A 23,122-nucleotide genomic window follows, 5' to 3' on the forward strand; every position below is an offset into this window, starting at 1 on the left:
TCGGTGGCTCCGCCCACTCCGTTTGTGACGCCACCACCCCGCCCTCTCTCTGCTTATAGCCTCGCCCCCTGTCCTCCTCTCCATCTCGCCCCCTCCCCATCTCTCCCCACTCCCTCCCACCTGCTGAGAACCAGGTGGACGCGCGGCAGCCCCGTTTTCAACTAGGGTAGCGTTTCGATCGCGCAGGCGTATGGAGGGCTGCGTGCGGGTCGAATCTACGGCGGTGGGCGTGGAAAAGTGACGCAAACATCGCGACGCCATTTGCCGCCGCTGAGCGTAGGCACGTCAGGTTCCCTGAGTCGGTGCGTCGTGCGGCTCCCTTTCACACGCCACTCGATCCTGAGAGCGTGCCGCATTCTGCGCGCTTCCCTTCGTTAACCGCCGCCGCTGCCCAAAAGGGAGTCGGAAACGCCACAAGGCCGCAGTCATGCCTAAAAATAAAGGTAAGCCGCCCGGACTTTGGGGCCACGGGACAGCGCGGCCGGCCCTTTTCACCCCCTGTCGCGGCCTCCAGGCTGCTTGAGCCTCAGTGACCTTCCTTCCTTCCCGCTCCGCACCCCCACCCGCATCTGTGACCCCTGCACGCGACTCCGAGCTCTGGAGAGGAGCTGGGAAGTTACTGCCGTCTCCCAGTGTGGTCTCATTGGGGTGGAGCCGACGCCATTTTTGTAGGGCCTCCTACGGGAGAACAGGCTTTTGCTACTCATTCGCGCCAGACTGAACACGAGTCGCCCAGGGGGCGGCCTGGACGTTAAAAAGCAGGCCTTCGGCCCTTCCTGGGCATGAAATTTAAGCCCGGAAGTAATTTTTTCCGAGGGTATTGCCTGCTTTAGTCACCCTTGGGGACTTTATAAACCCTGGGTTTCCTCATAAAAAGTTGTTTTATATTGTTGAGGGTACTTCCTTTTCTTGTAAATGATGAGCAGAACCTTCATGAAGTTTTAGGATCCTCCCGCATCCCTTTGTAAAGGGGTTCGACCTATTTTTTTCGAGCAGACTACTAGCCACATGTTTAGCCAGCCGAGTTGTGGTGGGAGTAAAAAACCTTAAAACTTTTCCATATAAGGCTAATTGTTCAGATTTCCAGATATGAGAAAAAGTTTATTTGAAACCCCAAACGGAAGACCTAATAAAAGTAAAAGAAAACTCGCACAAATAATCCTGAAGAAAGTCTCCCTTTCTTAGATGTAAGGTGTTTGTCATTTTTTAGGAAAAGAAATATCCTTATAACCGCTCATAGACAATCGTGGAAGTAGAATCATTTTATTTGTACCGAAAGAAGTTCTAGATACATTTGTGTGTAATCGGCTTGACAGTTGCTTTATGGATCGCCCCTCCTTTCTCTCGTGGCTGTAAGTACTCACTTTGTCCTTTTTGAGTACTTGGTGGCAGTCTTCTTAGGACTCTCCACCATATTGTCTCCAAAGCCGAACTCATGGGACCTTTTTTATTTTAGCAGAGGTTTTACTGCTAATTTGGCGGGAGGGGTGGCTGGGGTTGATCAAAGAGTTTTTTAAACTCTTTCCAGATTTTTAGATTCTTCTACTCTTTGATTCCATCAGAGATGGTACCTGGATCACTTCATACCTGTTTTATTCTCACCTGTATTTCCATTGATAAGACTTCAGTTTTTCTCATTTGGGCTACAAGGTCCAAAGAGCAGGACTAGTACCTGCCTTATTCACATTGGATCACTAGCACTTTGGCATTTAATAAATACTTAATAAATATCTGTTGGATTAAATCACCTCCCCTCTATTGACTCCACCCTTGGGTGAATAATAGGCTCCCCTTTGGCGCCAAGGGGGCAGGACATCTGCACTAAATGGCATTTAGTTCACTGGTCTTGCTTAACCATAAACGACTTGAAGTGTCTATGCTCAATTCTCACCTTTTTTCTCATGAATGTAAAATATATTCCACTACAGCACAATAAAGTAGCAGGGGTGTTAGGGTAAATTCTGGTAAATTGACAAGCATGGCATAGTGCTTAAAATATCCATTACTTGTGATCTTCTCAAATAAGCACTGTGTTTACCCTTGTGAAGATAGCCACTATCCTGAATTTGGCATTTATCATCCTGTACGTGTAAAACACATCTATTATATTTTAAGTCATTTAGAAGAAGTACTTTCAAGACCCCCTTGTTTTATGAATTGAGGTTTACCGTAAAACTAAAACTCCCTTGTTTCTCCATCGGAAAATCCAAAAGATTCTGTGAGTATAATACTGGTGGTGGCCATGCACATTAGTTACCGGGAGGTATGTGTTGAATGACTTGCTTTGGGTGGATTCTTGTTTAGGTAACTTCTTCTAGAGATCTTGGAAAGCAGGCATCCTGCTAGATGTGCACTTGGGTAAGGAGCCTTCCACACTGGGATTTGCTACAAATCACCCCTCGTTGAGGACTGTGAACTATTCCTGATGTGACAACTGCCAGGCTTTGGGTATATGGTATTAAAACAGATAGAATCCTTGCCCTATGGGAGCTTTTGGTGTGTAGCTTGAAGACCAGAGGTGATTAATGGTTTAAAGTAGAAGATGTGTTCCCTAGGAAATTTGTTTGGTGTGCCCAAGAATGCCTCAAATACATAACCTAAACTAATCTGGATCGGTCAGGAAATTGTTCTGTTTGGGTTGTGAATCATGTGTTGCTTCCAAGCTCTGCGCTTGAATTCTGTATTGTCACTACCACTTACAACTTTTCTCTCACCTTTTGGAAATGGCTACCAACATGGGCTGGGTTCTAGAATGGGAACAAAGTGCTAGGAAGAGGTACCCTGATGGGGCTAGGAGCAAAAGCTAGTCACCCTATGGCAGTTAAGTGAGCTGCTTATTTCTCAGCCCTTACCTCGTAGGTTGATTGTGATGAGTAAATGGATAGCGTTGTTATATCCTTAACATTAGTACATAGTCACTGCGTCCATATTGCCTGATTCAAGTCCCACATCTCACTCACTTGCTTAGATAAGTTACTTATCCTTTTAAAGACCATTTTTCTCTTGTGAAGTACAGACAAAAATGGTACCTACTTCATAGGCAGAAGATTTTGGTACTTATTTATAAATGCTGCGTGTAAACAGGATTCTTAATGGGGCCAAAGTGGAGATGGGGTAAGAGAGTGAACAATGAGACATCTCCTCGGATTGAGGTGTATGTATAGTAGGAGACAAGTGGTGAGAGGTAGATTGGTTTGTGTCTTATGAGGTGTTTTGTTGCCTCTCTCCTATATGATCCCCAGGAGTTCTTACTGGCTGGCATTTAAACAACAAATTGCCATTAACCAGGAGGGGCTTTGTGAAACTCAGTTATCTTTTGAAAACAATTGTGTTTGAGATGAGCACATTCAAATGGAAATGTGTGAGCCATTACTGTGAGGTCCACACTTAGTGGAAATAGTGCCCCCCTGAATATGTAAGATTATTAACACTGAAGTCGACCAGAATAGTGCAAGTAGCCTTTTAAAAGTCAAAAAGGAGAGTTTGAGAAAGGAAGTAAGTTATCAGCAACATCATTATTTAATGTATAAAGAATAGGGGAAATTACACATATTTGAAGGATGTCAGTGAGAAGGCATTGCAGACAGATTTTAGAACGGTTTGGCTTGAGTTTCTAACCGCCTCCTTTTGACAGGCGAGACTGGCACTGAGCACCTGAGAGGTTAACAGCTCCAGCTCTCCCCCCCTCCACATTTAGTCACTTCAGAAGTGTTCTGCCTATCTGTCATTCTACCTGAAAGTACAGTGTCTTCTCCACTCATCCTACCCAGAGCATCATGTTACAGTCCTTTTTATTAAAGCAATTTTTTTATTTTAAATTCTTGGGGGGTAAATTAAAAAAATGATTCAAATTTTTAAAAATGGGAAAAGTGACATCTTCTGAAATCTGCCCCACTGCCACTTTTTGCTCCTTCTCCCCAACAGCCATGTACATGTCCTTCCAGCGGTTCACTGACCAGCTGCCCACAGAAGAAAGCTGGGGCTGTGCACTCTGTAAAGATTCCCAGCCTCAGAAACCCTATAGAGGATCACTGTTGAGTCAGATCAACTTGATGGCAGTCAGTTTGGGTTGTTGTTTGTTTGTTTTTAAGCAATTAGGAATATAGATTCCTTCTTTTTATACAACTGGTAAGCATTTTATTGTTCACCTTGCCCTGTTTTTAAACATCTATTGTGAAACATTTTGAATATATACAGAAGCAAGAGAATCCAAGTGGCTGACCTAGAGTTAAGTTTACACTCCTTGAGTCCCCTTCTTTTGGCTAAACTGTCACAGTAGTTGTACCAGCCAGGCCAAAAGGAAGAAGCACCATGCTCTGAATCCCAAGTTTCGAAATAGGCCTAGTAAACTCAGCCCACCCCACCCCACTCCACTCCCTCTGACTCAGAGCTGCCTTGCATAAGGTTCCTGAGGCTGTAAATCTTGAAGGGGGCAAATAGCCTCACCTTTTCTCCCAAGGAGGGAGCAGCTGGTACCAGCCCACAATGCCACCATGGCTCCTTAAATAGGTCCATGTAACAACTAATCATTACCTTAGGAGGCAATCATGGGATCAGCCCTATGTCAGGTGGTCACTTTGACACGCTTCTCCTTATTGCCTATGTGACTAGCTTCAGAACCTGCTCAGGAAACGATAGGCTTTGGAATCTGGCAAACGGGGCAAAAATTTCTAGAATTAAAATTATGGGATAATGAATTTGCATGCCTTTCAGGCTCTTGATAAATATTACTGAATAGTTTTCTCAGAAACTTCTTCAATTTTACTATCATGTTGGTTCCAACTTATAGTGACTTTAAATCTTTATGGGAGCAGAAAGCCTCATCTTTTCTCTCACAGAACAACTGGTGGAATAAAACAGCTGGCGTTGAGGTTAGCAGCCCAGCCAGCTCCTAACCCACTACACTAATGGGTTCCTTTCTAAGAAGGATGGGAGAGTGACTATATGTCTATTACTATTACGGTGAACATTTTTCCTCTCTGACATCATTTAAGTTTTGTAAGTCTTAACTTCATTTCTTTTTTCATACTATTTTACAGATGATTAATATCAAATTTTACCCTTTTTTTCTTTAATCATTAGGTAAAGGAGGTAAAAATAGACGTAGAGGTAAGAATGAGAACGAGTCTGAAAAAAGAGAACTGGTGTTCAAAGAGGATGGGCAAGGTAAGCATTTTCAGGAGGCAGGCTTCTTTTTGTAACATTTTCTTTTAAGTACAGAATTTCAATCTGACCTAATCCTGAGCAATAATTGTCTTGTCCCTATTTTCACTTGACTCCAGAGCCTTTTGGTAAACAGGGATTTCACTGTTTTGCATAGACACTAAGATTCAAACTAAGATGTTTGGAGAGAATTAACCATCAGAGACATAGTTGACAACTCCATGACTTAGTGGGACCTTTTTAATACAGGTGGTCCCCAACTTAAAGCAGGTTCCTTACAGACAACCTTGTCATAATGGTTCTGATGTAAATCACACATTTCCCTTTTTTTAATTACTGCCTTTATTCTCACAACATCTTTATAAATCATAGCATTGAATATCTGTGTTAGTCTGTGGAGACTAGAGAAACAAATCCAGGGAGACGCATGTGTGTAATAGAGCACTTTATATCAAAGAGTAATTGTCTATTAAAACATCCCAGCCTAGATCAAGTTCATAAGTCCAATATTAGCCCATATGTCCGATACCAGTCTATAAATTCCTCTTTAGACCCACACAACACATGCAATGATGCCAAATGTAGGAAGATCACGGGCACATGGGTGGAAAGTCGTGTGGATCCAGTGGCGGTGGAAGCATGTCAGCTTCAGGGCTCTGGCTTTGTCAGCGTAGTTCCATGTGGCCTGTCAACAAGAAATGTCTCCCAGGGAGAGTATGTGTCCCACTTCCAGGGAGGGGAAAACAGGAGTTCCCAGAATCCTCAGGAGAAAATCATGCCCATACAGAGGCCTCATTGGCTATGACCTGTTTGACGGACTACACCTTCACAAGTTGGACAGGAGAGTGTGTAATTGTCACGATATCTGAGAATGATAACATTAGCAGCATTGTATTTAGTACACTTTACAGACACAATGTACAAAAAAGGGGGAAGAAACCAGGGGATCATAAGTGACTTGAAGGCTTTGTAAGTTGGGAACTGCCAGCAGTGCGATTAGTGGACTGACGAAGTAAGACTTCTATGGGCACTTGAGGTCTTCATTGCATAAAAAAACAATAAATCAAAGTAAAACAGTGGACTGAAATAAGATTCTGTACGTACCAGATTAAGAACCCAGGAAGCTAGTAAAACTAATTTTGACTGATGCTTCTCCCCCTCCAAGTTACAGTATTAGTATACTGAACTCCCTTTTGAACTTCATTTACTTTGACATTTTGGTTTTTTAACCATTTGAAAGTTAGAGACACTGAGATACTCGATTTATTATGCACCTCCAAAAAACAAGTATATTCTATGGTAGGATTGCCGAATTATAATTCTAGTCTATGGTTACAATTGTCATGTTCCTGTAGTTTAACATTAATATAATGAAAATCAAGTATGTAGTCCATATTCCCAGTTTCCAATCTCAATTTCCAGCACTTTTTGCCAATATTTTATTTTTTAGTAGAAATTTTTATGACTTTTATTCATGCCCTGCATAGGAAGGAGCCACTTTAAAAAAAAATGCTTTTTCTGGTTTAAAGACTTGCTGCTTAGCTTTCATCATTCTTGCCCCTATTAACAGTTAACTTTATTTTGGGAGTGTCTTTTTTTCTCTTCTATTTTCTCCAAAGAGATACTGCCCCTGTGTAGACCAGCTGTTTGGTCGAGGCGTGAGATGGTGCACTCACCATAGTCTGAGGAACTCCCTTCTTATGCTACAATATATTTACACATAGAGCTTTGGGAATCTAAAGGTTCTGAAGGGGCGCCCTGCCTTCTGTCTTTTGTCCTTTAATAGCAGAAGAAACACCCACTTGTGGTGTGTGGGCTAAAGGCAGAGTCTCCCTCTCAAAGCTTTTCAAATGACAGTGAAATTAGATAAATTCCTGGGTACCGTTTTGGAGAGGCTTTGATGAAAAGGTTGGCATTTCATCTAAGGATATCTTTCTGGTTTTACTTTAGAATAATCACTAAGATATCCTAACTTAACAAAGACATTTACTACTTTATCTGGCAAGTACAGCATCACTTGTCCTATGGAGCAGCTGGTGGATTTAAACCACCTGCCTTGCAGTTAGCAGTCCAGCCCTTACCTAGCAGCAAAAACGGGGTCTGGGATCCAAATGTGCAAGATTGATGAGCCACCGAGTCTTCTGTTTGCCCAAAATGAGTAGATAATTTAAATATGTGCAATAGTAGAGAGTTTGTGGAAATGACCTTACAAAGTATTGGTTCTCGTGCCATTAATGGGTTTGTTACCTTGGATACTTGAACTTGACCTCTGTAGGCTTCTGTTTGCTCTATTACATGAAGGGGTTGGCGTAGAAACACAGCTGCGGAAGGCCATGAAAACTGACCGACTATGAAACAGACTGGTTTCTTGGATAAAATTAGAATATGTGTCACCTTGAAAGGGGGTTCTCAGGATGCATTGCTTGCCCTTTTTGCTAATCAAGTAATATCCTTTATTTAAAAACAAGACATAAGTTGATCTGATTTAGCAGTAAAGCCAATTTCATGGTCAATATATTAAATTTTATACATGAACCTAATTGTGATATTTATCAGATTTCTAATAAGAAACAAAAACTAACAAACTCTGGCTCAGTGTAAGAAGTCAAACAGTACCAGTTTCTTCATCTTGCCCCTAGATTATTATTTCCTTTCCTTCCTTTTAGTCCCTAATATAATCCTATTCTTGAATCTATATTTGTGCTTCTACTTGGTTTTGTATCTGCTTATACTTCCACTGCATTTTTAACCAGTACAACTGGTGCTTTGTGTGGACTTGTCATTTTAATTTGCTTTTATTAAAAGTTGAACAGTATCTCATACCTTTTTCTTTTCCTCCCCCCAGAATATGCACAGGTCATCAAAATGTTGGGAAATGGGCGATTAGAAGCCATGTGTTTTGATGGTGTAAAGAGATTGTGTCACATCAGGGGAAAATTGAGGAAGAAGGTAGGTGTGGGAGCTTGCCTCTCTCTAATATAGAATTGATCTGGGGAGAAATTGCCTCTGTATTCAGCTGTTACGACTCATGGAGCTCATTTTTACAAGTTCACAGAAATTTCCGTGGAACAATAATTTGCATATAGTCAAACAACAAAAGTTCTTGGTGATAGTTTTACACATAGTAAAGCTGGGAATTAATTCCCTGTCATAATGGGTATTCAGGGAGATTTACTAATCTCAGGTTGGCAAAACTCATTTTATGACTTAAAACATCTTTTGGTTTATTCTTCTAATTAAGGGGTTGGGTTGGTAATCCTTACCAAACTAAAGAGGTTCAGGGATTGGAGTGTGGCCAGCAATTAGTTTTATATTCTCATATGTAATAGGTAACTGGCCATGTGTGGCAGTTCATGATTGAAAATCTCTGAATTTCTAAACTAATATTCATTACTCTGGAATTGAATGGTCAAGTAGTTCAAGTAAAAGAGTGTTCTATTTTAATATCCCCAAATTATAGAAAAGTTGAAGCCAGCTCAACTGCTTACTATAACTAGTTTCTCCTAGTTTTAAAGAGGTACTTCTCTCACAGTTGGGTGAATGGACTGTATTTTAGGGGGAGAGATTCAACCTTATTCTTCATCCTTTGTTCTCCGTTAACAGTAACAGGAAGTCAATATTTCTTCCTAGGTTTGGATAAATACCTCTGACATCATATTGGTTGGTCTACGAGACTATCAGGTAAAAATTGCATTTAAAGTTTTTGTTTACTGGCTTGAATTGGATGAGCTAAATTTGACTTGTATTTTCCAAGTTGTAACCATATAACCTGCTTTGAATTCATGCCATTTTTAGGTCTATTTTCTTCTTTGACCATAACGATAGCCCCCAAAGAAAAGATCAGGAAATCAGAGTTCTGAAAGAAGTGGCATTCAAACTATAAAATGATAGCTGAGACCAGTACTTTTGATTCTTTATGTCCTGTGCTCCTGCTACTTTTACAATGGTCCCCTGGGAATTTAGAATTGCAGGCTTTCACTGGTCCTCCCAAACCTACACCTGTGGGGTTTTTTAAAAATCATATTACTGGGGGCTTTTGACAGCTCTTAACAACATTCAATACATCAATCCTGTCAAGCATATTTGTATGTACTATGTTGTCATCATTTTCTAAACATTTACCTTCTATTTGAATCTTTGGTATCAGCTCCTCTTCTTTTCCCCTCCCTCCCACCCTCGTGGCCCCTTGATAAATTATTTTCATATCTTACACCAACCACTATCTCCCTTCACCCACCTTTCTGTTGTTCACCCCCCTGGGAGGGAGATTATGTGTCGATCATTACAATCAGTTCCCCCTTCTCCCCACCTTCCCCCAACTCTCTTGGTATCACTTACTCCCATTTCTGTACCTCGGGTTTACCTGACCTGGTGGATTCTGTGTGTCTTGTGCTCTTATATGTATCAGTATACATGCTCCGGTCTAGACAGAACTGAAAGGCAGGACTGGGGTCATGATAGTGGGGAGGTGAGGAAGCCTCAAATAACCAGAGGAATATTGTGTTTCATCGGTGCTATATTGTGCCCTGGTTGACTCATCCCTTCTTGTGACCATTCTGTGAGGGACGTCTTATTGTATACAGATGGGTTTCCGGTCTGTGCGCCAACCCCCCTTGTTCTCAGCAATATGGTTTGGTTTGGTTTGGTTTGGGGTCTTCTTGTGCCTGTTAGCCCGATCCCCTCGACACCTCATGGTCACACAGACTGGTGTGCTACTTCCATGGAGGCTTGTGCTTCTCTGCTAGACTTGTAATAATCAGTACCGTCAGCTTTCTTCACCACATTTGACTGTGCACCCATTTTGTCTTCAGCGATCGGGCTGGGACAGTGAGCATCACAGAATGCCAGGTTGTTAGAGCAAAGTGTTCTTGTGTTGAGGGATGGCTTGAGCAGAGGCCCAAGGTGCATCCACTTCCTCAATGTATTGCCATGTACGTAAATAGATGTACATAGGGCAATACCTCTATTTTTATGAATTAATGTATTTACGTAGTGCACACCTATGTTTATACCTCTATCCATAGCTTTGTTTCCTAGATCTTTCCTCTTTTTCCTTTTACTTTACTCCTGCCCCACCATCATGCTCCCCCTCCTTCTGCCTCTTAGTAATTCCTCTCAGCTAGATTGCTTTTGCTCCAACACACCCACAAGATCTCTACATCTTCCTCATTGTTGATTTTAATTCCCTAGTTATTCTCCTGCCTATCGCGTTGCTTCCTCACCGCTCCTTTCCCCTACCTCCTCTTTCCCTCAGGTCCCTTTGGACCAGCAGTTCTCAAACTGTGGGTCACAACCCCATTGGGGGTCTAACAACCCTTTCACAGGGGTCACCCAATTCATAACAGTAGCAAAAGGACAGTTATGAAATAGCAACGAAAATAATTTTATGGTTGGAGGGGGTCACTACAACATGAGAAACTGTATTAAAGGGTCATGACATTAGGAAGGTTGAGAACCACTGCTCTGGAAACTTCCATCCTATTGCTTTCTCTTTGTGCTTACTTCCCTTGTTTATCTTATATTGGTAGGCAAAACAAGAATAACAGAGACAAAACAATAGATTGAATCAAAGGAAGGGGGGAACATGGAAAAGCATATGTAATTCCAGGTCTGTCTGCTGACCTTTATGACTATCTCCCCCCTGGTCTGTGAGGGGTGGGGGAGATGGGGTCTGGGAACTGCCCCTCCTAGCCTGAAGTCTATTTGGGGGGCTGCTCGGGGGTTGTAGCTTTGCTTTGCTCCCGTTGCTAGTCTGTTTTGTTCCCTTTTTAGTTTGCCTCACTGTGGGGATGGTCACACTGGACACATTCCCCACCATATGGCCCCAGTATTGTCCTCTGTGGAGGTATGTTCCAGCAAGGAGACATCATGTTTCGAGCTGTTGTCGGCCCTACAGTCCTCTCTGTGTCTTAGCAGCTCCGTGCGGGGACATCATCCTCAGGGCTTGTATGCCAGTATGGGTCTAGTCCCTCACTCTCTTTTTCCTTCTTGGTTTGTGTCTGTATGGGTGTGGCAGGCTGGCCCCTCGCCCCAACCTGTAGGTTCATTTTTGCTCTGATTGGGACTGGCCCTGTAGACCTCTCTGTTCATGAGTTGCTCCATGCACTTCCATTTCTGTGGAGACATAAATAATACGCTCTCCCTGGGTGTATTAGTGCCCCACTACCCCCAGTGCCATCATCTTTTTTTTTTCCCTTTTCTCCCTACCCCAGCCTTAATCCACCTTCATTGTATTGGAATGACATGTACATCCTTGGGTTTGGTCTGTCACACGCCCAATTGCCTATACCTCAGCCTATAAAGTGTGAGATGAGTAGCTTTTCTTCTATACCTACTGTGCTGATTATACTTAGCTCAGTGACCTCAGGTTGTACTTGCCCTTTTATGATTGGCTAACTTCACTTAGCATAATTTCCTGCAACTCTTCCTATGAGACAACGTACTTCTTGCGATCATCATTGCTTTCTAGTGATGTCTAGTACTCCATTGTGTGTATGGGCCAGAGTTTACTAATTCACTCATTTATCGATGGAAATTTGGGTTGTTTCCAATTCTTTGCGAATGTGAATTGTGGCACAATAAATAAACATTGGAGCGCAGACAACTGGTCTTGGTCTGCTTCTCACCTCTTCTGGGTATATGCTTGGTATAGGGATTGCTGGGTCATAAGATAACTCAATTTCCATTTGCTTTCACTATCACCAGATGACTTTCCACAGAATCTGTATGAATCTCCATGACCACCAGCAGTGGAGGAGAGTTCCTATCTCACCACATCCCCCCAGCATTTGTTGCTCTCTGATTTTCTGATTTGGGCTATCCTCAAGGGTGTTAAGTGGTATCTCATAGTTTTAATTTGCATTTCTCTGATGGCTAATGATCGGGAACATTTTCTGATGTTTATTGGCCATTCGGGTCTCCTCCCTAGTGAAACTTCAGTTCAGGTCTTTTGCCCACTTCCTCAGGTGGATTAATTGTTTTTCTCTTTTCTGCACCTGTTTTATAACCGGAGCTTTGTGGTCCAGTTATAGCCAGTGCAGCAAAGCTAAGACAGGGCCACATTTGTATGCTGTGGGTGTACTAGAGTGATAATTGTAATGGGGAAAATTATAGGTTGAAGCCCTGAGATGGGAGATTCTGAAAAAGCATAGTAAACCTATTTAGGAGCCAGGTATGTGAGTTTGAATTATTGCCAGGACTTGAGAGCTGCATACATTCAGAGCAAAGTGATCACCCTCATCTTGGAGCCAGCTACCTCCATGTCCCACTCTGCTGGTCAGGAGATTTGATTGCCATGCAGTTTGCATCCTGTTCTTGTTTTCACTGATAGAAAAGTATTCATTTCCTTGGGTCATTATGCCAGTCTCCATTTTTGCATTGCAATTCTTGACCACACTTTAAAATATGGTTCCTATGAATTTTTTGCATAAAAGCAACCAAACAAACTGCTATTCAGCTGATTCTAACATAGTGACCATATAGGACAGAGTAGAACTGCTTCCTAGTGTGTCTGATGCTGTAAAATCTGTCCAGGAACAAAAATCCTTATCTCTCTCCCATGGAGTAGCTGGTGGGTTCCAGCTATTAACTTCATGGGGTTTATTAAGAGTTGCTCATGGGTACTGTTTAGAATCAGAAATGCTTGGGATACATTTCTTTGGCCTCTTCTCAGTCATGCCTGCAGATAGGTCTCTCTTCCTTGACCTCTTCTTGGTTTGCTGAGACAGATGTTAACAAAGTTCTTTTAACTTTGCTGATGAATACCCAAAAGGCATTCCATTCTGACACAGTCAGAAAGCTCACATATCTAGCCCCGTGGAGCACCTAGTTCACCAGACCAATGTCCAGGAGCCTTCTGCCCAATGGCATTCAGCTTTCTCACTGGGTGGATGAGGAAGCCCACTCACTACTTTGTCGCTTGCCTTTGCTGCTGCTTATTAAGACTGGCTAAAAAAGTCATATCAAGTAATTCACTGCACCACACAGTTCTAAACATTATTTGCCTATTTTTAAGGATAACAAAGCGGATGTCATTTTAAAATACAATGCAGATGAAGCTAGAAGTCTGAAGGCCTATGGCGAGCTTCCAGAGCATGGTAATGTCTGAATTAGTATATTAACCTGTCAAGTGATCAAGTTGTCTGCTGGTATTTGGATGAAAGATTGTGGTAGCATTTCACATATATGTTTGTGCTTATATGATTAAGTATGCCTGCCTATACTTGATACTAGAAACTGTAAATTAGAAAAAACTGGACTTTTACTAAGAAATATACTTGATGAGCCAGTTATACTTTATAAACATTAGGCTGCAATATAATACCATTCAATGGAATAATTTTTCATCACAAGAAAATTCTGTCAATTGATTCTGAAGGTTCATCTAAGCTAAACATGAAGCAGACCGTTATAGATAGTGTTCGTCATGCTTATTTTTAAATTAGTTTTTACTTACGCTAGTATTGTAGTACCTATAATATTTTTAAACCATCATCTCCCCCCCTGCCAACAAAAGCAATGCGTTGAGAAATCTTGAATGAAATCAATATGTCCCTCATGACCTCATCAAGAAAAATGCAATATATACTAAATAAAACCCAAAAAAACCCTGTTGTCATAGAATCCAGTTCACGGTGACCCTGCAGGACAAAGTAGAACTGCCTTTGTGGATTTCCAAGGCTATATATCTGTACAACTCAATGAGTAACCCACTTTGCTACCCTAGGCCCTACATAATTTGCAATTTAAGTTCAATTCCATTTTTCTTTCACCTTTTTTTAAGCGCTTTATGCAAACTTCTGTACATATGCATGCTATTTAGTACTACTTTTCTTTGCTGTTATTTTGCCTTCTGTGCATTTTGTCATGAAGATGATATCGTTTGATTTAAGTATGAAAATTCCACTGAGACTATTTACTAGGTGGTTCCAATCTAGGAAATGTTACTGGTAAACCTAGGAATCGGACTTGAGCTTCCTGGTTCACTTTTTTTTACAGTGTTATTCACACATAATTCACATATCATACAATTCAGTAGTTCAGTCATATCAAGGAGAATGAATGGTACAATCATTAACACAATCAATTTTTGAACACTCCCCACCCCCCATGATTAAATCACTTTTTGAAAGTTGTGTAATCACTATCAGTTCTGGTACTCTCTCCTTCCTCCCAAATTCATTGCTTGCTCCCCAAATTCCCTCACCTCCCACCCCTTCATCCCCTGTAAACCCTTGCACTAGTTATTGTCTCTATGCACCCACTCCTTCCATGCTTCACAAACTGGGAAACCCAGCAGAAACGATGTAAAAGTAAAAATGAGATAAAGTGGTAAGGATAGAAGAAGAAGAATATTAAGATGGAACTACAAATAATGACTATGAAAGAAAAGACCACATCAGTATATTAAAAGCCAGGAAGAAATTTTTGTCATGGAACAAGCAAGAAATACTTAAACCTAGAACAAAATCAGGTGGGATCAAAAGAGAGGTAAACTGACCAAGTATCAAGTTGGATCCCACATAATAAAGATTACAATGATATCTATCTAATAGTAAGGCTATTCGAGACTTTTGCCTGTGGCTTGAGGTGATCTGCCAGCACCTTAATCTGACTAGATACTTTGCAGGTGGGTTTTGAGCTCCTACTGTCCTCCACAGCCTTCCACAAATTGGGTATTCACAATTTAAGCTCTGATACTTTTACCCCTGGTTCACTTTTATTGCTAGGCAATAAGCATGATTTGACCTAATCTTTCTGATTGATTTGATGCATCTCTGATGGCTAATAAACCAACTGTTCTTATCACAGAAGAATTGTTAGCCTATAAAAACTACTTTTTGAAGCAAAAGAACAATATTATTCTGAATACTAGGGTTATAAGTGGACGTTAGGATTTTTTTCTTATAATGAAACTGGTTGAATTAAGCTTGTAAAAGGCTTTCATAGTTAAACATTTTAATCTCAGACTCATTCATTTTAATAGTATTTTATTATATGTAATATGAATATTATGTCTTTAGCTAAAATCAATGAAACGGATACCTTTGGCCCTGGAGATGATGATGAAATCCAGTTTGACGACATCGGAGATGATGATGAGGACATTGATGATGTAAGTAGACAAACCTTAGTTGTTTGGTTTTGGTTGTTGTTTTGTTTCTTTTTTTCATTCTGTTTTTTTCCTCCTGGCCCCATAATCTCAGAAGACTGAACACTTAAATACAGTATATTTTTAAGATGTGTTACTAATTTAAATAATATTTAGAAACCATCTTTTCCGAGATACCAAGGCTGTTCTTGACAAAGTCTGTTAGATACCACAAGCGCTACTCATTCTGAGATTCTACAATTAACAAATGTCTATACTTCGTTTGATTTATTATACATTTATTCATCCGTCAATCCAGCTTATATTCAGATGTATTTCCAACCCATACAGAACACTCACATCATGGGTTAATAGAAAAATTCAGTACATACCACCAATGTATATTTGCCTTTCTGAAGTTTTAAATCTCTGTCTTTCCCTTTGGAGATTCTCAACCAGAGGTTTCTTATAACCAAGCTATGAGGCTTTGGCAGTAGGATTACATATTATTTCATTCACTGACAAGCACCTGGCATGTTGCTATTGTATTATGGGTTAAGAGCACTTCCAAATATTCTGACAGGTGAGCTGGGATCAAAGGTCATTGGAAGTTACCTGATTGAGCACACACATGAACATGAAGTCACGTGTGCAGAGCTGATAGGCTAAGGGTCTAGAGGGGATTAGGATTTACTCAAAAATCAGGTTTCTATTTCTGCCAACACCTTCTCAGAAATGGGCCCAGCAGGCTGCCAAGAAAAGAGAAAGTACAAAGGCATTTGAGTTACCTTGAACATTTTGTTGTGAATCACCTGAGAAGAAATTGACCAGTAGCATACATTGCCCACTCTGAAAGACATTGTACACCTCTATATATGCTCCCAGCCTCCAAATACAAAATCTTCATTAAGAATAGGAATATTCTGTATAATAGAATGTTCAGGAGAAGAGCATGAAAAAAATCGCAATAGTCCATAATAGAGAAAAATCTGGTGTCCAAAATTTCCTGTTCATATTGGATTTAATTCCAAGATTTGTTTCCATGATAGGCTGTAGACTATTATAATATAAGAGTACATTCCATACATTTGACTGGATGTTCTTTTCACTTTCAGATCTAAGTCGAACCCAACGCTTTACATTCCATTAGACCTGAGGATTGTCCTACAATTTGGATTTGGGGCTCTCATTGTAGAAGATTAAAATTTCATCAGCATGAGTACTATTTATTCAAGCAGGTTGATTTGTTTTTAAGGTGTTGGTGTTTCCTTTAAAACTGAGAATGTTGAAATATCTTAAGTAAAATGTTACACCCACTTTGTTCATTTGAAGTAATAGAGTTTCTGGATTAAAGGCCATAAAAGCTATTATTTAAAAAAATATTTTAAAGCAATATTGCCTCTCCCAGTTTGACCACTTCACTTCCAGGAACTAGATATTCAAGGTAATTAGTTGCCCTCTACTTATTAAAGGGTTTTGACAGGTCTATTGACTATACAAAGTCTTTCTGTCTGCTCCAGATACCTATTAGTCCCAGAAGATTTTGATACTGTTTTTTGTTGGTTTTTTTTGATACTGTCAGACTGTAAACTATGCATGATGGAAAGTCAGCATCTAAAGTCAAGATAAATAGGTCTGTTGTTTCATATTTGAATAGCATATGGCATTTTTTATACTGATTTTCATATCACATAGTTCGGTTCGTGGCCTTGTGTTGTTACCATTAAGACATAATGAAAAAGCATTTCCAAAATGTACTTTGCAAAACCAGTTTCAGTGGCAGTTTTTCATTTCTAAAGCTAGTACTTACAGAAATTGGAAGCTAGGTGGCACCAAACTATTCCACCAAACTATTTTAACATTGGAAATACTGAGTAATTTGGACGTTTTTTTTTTCTAAGTCAAGTGCATAGGAAATTTCCTAAGTGGATATGTTCTAATGTGATGCATGAATATAGAATGTTTTTACAGAACAAAACACTGATGCTAAATGCATTCTTTTATTTTCAAAAGTTATACATCATAAGCTATAATTTGGAGTACTTTATAAACAATTGAGTTGTATATAAATGAAAATCTAATTTCATAGCAATTTATACAAATTTAGCCTTCTTCAAACTATCACTAAACTAGTGAAGGAGAATGGAATCATTGCAGCTTAATAAATGGACAAAGAAGAGTCAAATTTCTAAATGGAAAAGCTACAGCTAAGGAACAAAATAATTAAGTTGAAGAGTGTATTATATACTTTAAGGGTTATATATTTGATTCTGTGGACATTTGTGGCGGAGTTAAGTTTACCCCTTTTTAGAAATGGTATCGGCTCTGGTAAAGTGAAGATCAAGGCTAGACTAGTTAGATCTCAATGACCACATTTGAGTTTCATCCAACTTCTGAAGGAGAGCTCAATAATGAATTGGTCCCCAGAGAACTTTTCAATGTTGAGAAATAATTAAGGAGAATATAAAGGGGTATAAACTTCCCTTCACATGGCTTCAGAAAAACCAATGTATCTTCCCTAATCCTTCTCTGCTATAATTACCTTTTCTGAAAAATCTGAGGCCAGAAATATGTATTAAGAATTGAAAACTAGGAATATCTACACAAAAAATACGGTGTGTTTCTTATTCTATGGAGTTCTTAGACTTAATAAGACAGAATGCTTTTGATATTTGTAACATGGCACATAACGACAACACAAAAGTACTAAGTTGGGTTTATAGTACATGCCTTTCCGCATTCTTAGGAACATGTGCTTCTGTACCTATGTTACAGGTTGTGGGAAGGAGAGTGCAACTTACACATTCTTTGTTTTACTTAACCCCCTCCTCTAACAAATATGGTGTGTCTGAAGAGTAATAATTTCACCCCATGGTCCCAATTCATGGATGTATTTCCTTACTAAATAGTTATATCTCAACCAGTTGCCACGTGGAAAATCTCGAGTCCTGGTGGTTAATCAAAGTAGGGATCCAGTTGTAGCTTCTGTGCAACACACTTGGAGTTATTTGAGGAACGTCTTTCATGTGGAAATTGTCATATCATTGACTTGATTATATTTCAAATAGGGAATGGACGTGGTCTTCGAGGAAAGTTAGCTTTTTTAAAGACAGCATTCTTTGATTCCAGTAATATAGTGACATAACTGCCCAGAAAGAAAAGAAAGAAATTGAACAATAATATTCATGGAGTGTCTATTTCTACTTCCCATTAGATTATAAATATATTGTATTACAAAAGTGGCTAAATAACCAAACTAATTCAGCATTTGTGTATCACAACTTGCCAACTTTAAATTGTTTGTTGAATCTTTTTGTGAACATCCAGCTTTTAAAGAGACCTGTAAACTATGCATGATGGAAAGTCTGGTATTTTGTTAAGGAATGGCTGTTGGCTTTCCTCACCACATCTGTGGAAACATGGCTATTACTTTATTTGCTTACAAAACTCCTTGTGATTGATAGTTTAACTTAATTTCTCTGTTGTGTAAATATTATAAGATGTTTTGTAACATCTGTTACAGGTAAACAGGTACAAACTGTCATTATTGCCCTCAAAAGCAATGCTAAATAATAGGCAAATGCATGCTTTCAATACAGTATCCAACTAGAGTTATATTTGTATTACATACAGATGTAACATCTTCCACCATTAACTGTGGCTTGCCAGTATTCTAATAGAAATGAGGTGGTTTATGTTGCCTGTCATAAAATAATTGTATGGTTATGAAATATTTATCTTTATGCTGTTTAGTAAGGATAGCTTTCATTTAGGCTGTTTGAGGTCACATGAACTTTTCGTATACCACTTTGTGTTGTGGTTTGGAGTTTTTTTGGCATTTAACAATTTTTAAGTGTACAGTAACTCCTCACCATATGCCACCACCGCCACTGTTCATATGTAAAAGTGTTCCTTTAACCCCAGTAACTCACCAGCTTGGTGTTACTTTCTTTTAACTACCATTGACTATCCATGCTTTTTACTTCCTATTCAGAAAATAATAGAATCGGGGTCTAACACTAGACTTAGCAAGTGTGTTATAGCGTGAAGTGGAGTGTGGACTGGGTTTTTTACCTTCTGTTCCTTGCCAGCTGTGAGGTAATTGAAGTGGGGTTGTGAGTCAGAGGTGAAGATCACTGGCTTGTACCCCAGTTCTCTACCTCAGTCGCCTCACCCCTCAAATGAGGAGCCTAGAACCAGCCTGAGTAAATTGGAGAATTCATTGATTCCCAAGTGGAATATGCACTTACTTTGCTCTTGCTGTCCATCTAGGATTGCACACTGTAGAATATGCACATCTTTTATCATCTATATTTGGCAATTCTTTTACTCAGCCTTTGATTTTTGTGATAGAACATTAGACTCTATTTATACATCCATGTCAACACAGTATTTAAAACAATCACTGCCAACTTCATTTCATTTAACCTAAGATGAATTTCCACATGGAAGAGCTCTAAGTTATTTGAACATACTTTGCAAAATACCAACTGTCGCTGTCTTTCCTGAAGAAAGTTTATAGTTATTAATAGTGATAGCTCTGGCCCTGCGCTTCATTCTTTCATCTTTATTAAGCCCATTTACATCCTTTTATTGTATAGTCCTGACAGCTAATTGCTACAGGCTTATTTAGAAATTTCCTTTCCAGTCATATTTGGAATGATATAAAGAAACCCAATGCAAACTATTACAATCTCAAAATAAAATAAGGTATAACTTTGAACAATGTACCCCATCTAATTTTCTTCAATGGTTTATAACTTTAAAGAAAAATTCCTTAAACCAGCAGTTCTCAACCTGTGGGTCGCGACCCCTTTGGAGGTTGAATGACCCTTTCACAGGCGTCACCGAAGACTATCGGAAAACATATCAATGTTTCACAATATACAATTATATATTGTTTTGTGATTAATCGCTATGCTTTGTCAATTTGTAACAATTAAAATACATCCTGCATATCATATATTTACATTACAATTCATAACAATAGAAAAATTACGGTTATGAAGTAGCACCAATAATAATTTTATGGTTGGGGGTCATGAAAACAGGAACTATATTAAAGGGTCACAGCATTAGGAAGGTTGAGAACCACTGAAACGCTTATTCATGGGTTTTTTTCTCTTAATGCTTAATTTTGATACATGAGAAAATATGTACTTTATCTGTCTTTTATTCTTGTGTTTGGGGGTTTGAATGGACCCACTCAGTCAGAATCCAGATAGGGGGATATACTTAGGGTAGTGAGTGAACTTGTCACAAACCTGTACAAGGTTCCATTTTCTGATGGTGACTCCATTGCCAAAAAGAACCTCACATTGAAAAATACACATTCAAGGCACTTGGTACAGTGAAATCCATGGGAGCCTAGAACTGCCTTGTTTTGCAAGTTTTCTACCTCCAATAGAATTCAGTCTTAACACTTTTATCAAGTCCCACTGCCACCAAGTCCATTCCAACTCATAGCAACCCTATATAGAATTTCTGAGGCTGTCTGTGATGTAGGTGAAGTAAGTACAAGTATTTCTACCTCTGACCAACTTGCTAACTGCAAAGGACAATCTTCTGGTTTAATCCATATTTTCTATCCACAATTTGATCATTGTAGAGCAAAAGCTGAATAAAGTCACATGGTTGGTTTAATCCCACTGGGCTGTTAGGTAGAAGACAATAGGCAATGCAGATTTTTAAATAAAGAACATTTTCTTTGTAAAGGCTAACTATAGAATGCAAACACCCCCAATAAAATTTAAAAATAATAATAAAATGTAAAATCAACAAAAAGAAAGCAAACAAACTCAGTTTTTAAATATGTTACTGTGAGAGTGACGTCAAAATGGAATCCAGGTAGAATCACACGCCTGGCGCTCCTGTTGCTAGACCAGAAAATTAAGAGGTAAGGAGGCCAATACTGGGAGGCTGGGTGCTAAAAATAGATTCGGTGTACAAGAGTCTGGTTCAGACCTCCCCCTGTGATTGTCATCCATGAAGCAACTCGAGAACTCGTTGGAATGCTCTTAAATTCACTGTCCATAGGTGCCACCAAAACCTTTGCTAGGTCTAGCGGAATGTCCACCATCCCTTCCTGTGCCAAAATACAAGACCTGCAGCGAGCAGTTATTTCCCCAGGCAGCTGTCTAAAAGTGGTTGTAATCCCAATGTCAGGAGTGTAGCTGGGGAAGAATTCAGTTCCGATCAGCCCCAACCCCATTCTGCTAATCCAGTCCCCTTCCCTGTGGGATGATGTGGCTCAGCCCTACTACCAGGGCAACCCACAAGTCCATAATAAAAAGGGAAATTTTTTTCCTAAACAAAAACTCCCGCTCTCTATTCCAGCTCTGTTCTTTAGCATAACATTATCGTAAGGACTAATCTCTAGAGCACAGCCTATGACAAAAAAATGGGAAAAGCAAACAGGTTCTAATGGCTACAGCCCAAGCCAAAAACTGGCTCTATCAGTTCTGGTCCCAACAGTCTTTAAAGGCTCCAAATTGTGGCAAGACAGACTAGGCCCATGCCCTCACTGCAGTTTTGCCCTGGGTTAGACACGGTTTTCTACAGAAATAGAACCTGAACTACTGATTTTATATATATTTATGCAGATAGAAATCAGAAATAAACAGTTAATTATAAAGCAATATAAATGGCTCTGCAACTCCCGTGAGACAGTTGTGAGACACTGGCTGTCTTTCAAGTCTTGAGGGCCACTGGGCAGTGCTCTGTAGGCTCTCTGGGCACACGGCAAATAACAAGGCAGGTCACCAACAGCCAGATGACAAGGTCCAACAGTCCACAGCTCAAAGATGTAAATTTCAATGGTGTGGAGAAGCAGGTCTTGAAGGAACCTCAAATTACAGCGACACAGTCCACGGATTAGGTGTCCCACAGGTAGTGTAGCTTGCAAATTGACGCAAAGAAAAAGCAAGGCAGCCACACACTGGTCGGATGATTAAAGAGCAAGAGACAAAAAAGGCAAGTCTCACTGAGCTGTTTATCTCCGTCATTCAATTAATCCCACGTGTTTATCACCCAGGTTGGCACAATGAACTACCTCATGCCCCCACCCGGTCAGTGGCAAATCTTTCCTCAGCCCAGACTCCCAACCTACCCCCACTGTTTTCCACTGAGTCACCCTGGCACCCAGCTTACATAGTCTGACCCACCACCATAGTAGGCCACAGGTAGTCCTCGAAAACAGTAAGAACGGAGGGCCTCTAGGTCTCTAAAAACATGGCACCCAGTTCCAAATGGCAAACAGCAACATAATTCAACACCTTCAACAAGAAAAGCAAAACGCAATAGCAGAGGAAGTCATAAACCTAACCACTCAGAATCAAGGCGAATTGCCACAAAAGGAAATCAGAATGCTGCTTGGAGTAATACTGGATATGAGGGAAACAAGGCAGAGTAAGGATGCAATGATGGGATAAAATCCATGCACCAAAGGGAACTAATGGATGAGGTAACAGAAGCAAAACAAGATCATGACCTCACCAAGAGACTGGAAGAGATGAATTGTTCCAGCAACCTCAGACATTCAAGCAGACTTCAACAAATGGGAAAGATGGTCAAATGATAAAAGAGCCAAAAGAAAACCTGAATTCAGTGAGGTGTTTAATGGAGAACAATATTTGGATAATCGGTCTACCAGAACAAGACGCAACAAAGAAGTCAACAGCTAAATTAGCATGAAGATTTCTGGAAGCAAACTTACCCACCTTAACGAATGAGAATCAGATACTCTTACAGGAAGCAGAGAGGACACCAATTAGACAACTCCAGGTTGAACTCAGCAAGACACACAGTAGTTAAATTAACCAACTCTGAGGGAAAATAATTTTAAGAGCAGCAAGAAAAAAAGTGGTCACA

General features: G+C 40.0%; 1 protein-coding gene across 1 annotated transcript; it reads left to right on the forward strand.

The window, feature by feature from the left end:
- The first annotated feature begins 290 nt into the window (after positions 1-290).
- On the forward strand, positions 291-16,472 carry EIF1AX (eukaryotic translation initiation factor 1A X-linked). Its single transcript, XM_045290728.1, has 7 exons — positions 291-443; positions 5,083-5,166; positions 8,009-8,112; positions 8,794-8,844; positions 13,178-13,259; positions 15,186-15,277; positions 16,369-16,472. Exons 1-7 carry the CDS (start codon positions 428-430, stop codon positions 16,372-16,374), a joined length of 435 nt encoding a protein of 144 aa, XP_045146663.1. The 5' UTR covers positions 291-427; the 3' UTR covers positions 16,375-16,472.
- The last annotated feature ends 6,650 nt before the right edge of the window (positions 16,473-23,122 follow it).

The sequence above is a fragment of the Echinops telfairi genome, unplaced genomic scaffold (assembly GCF_000313985.2).
Source record: "Echinops telfairi isolate 266 unplaced genomic scaffold, ASM31398v2 ScPeMD7_53;HRSCAF=182, whole genome shotgun sequence".
NCBI classification, from domain to species: domain Eukaryota; kingdom Metazoa; phylum Chordata; class Mammalia; order Afrosoricida; family Tenrecidae; genus Echinops; species Echinops telfairi.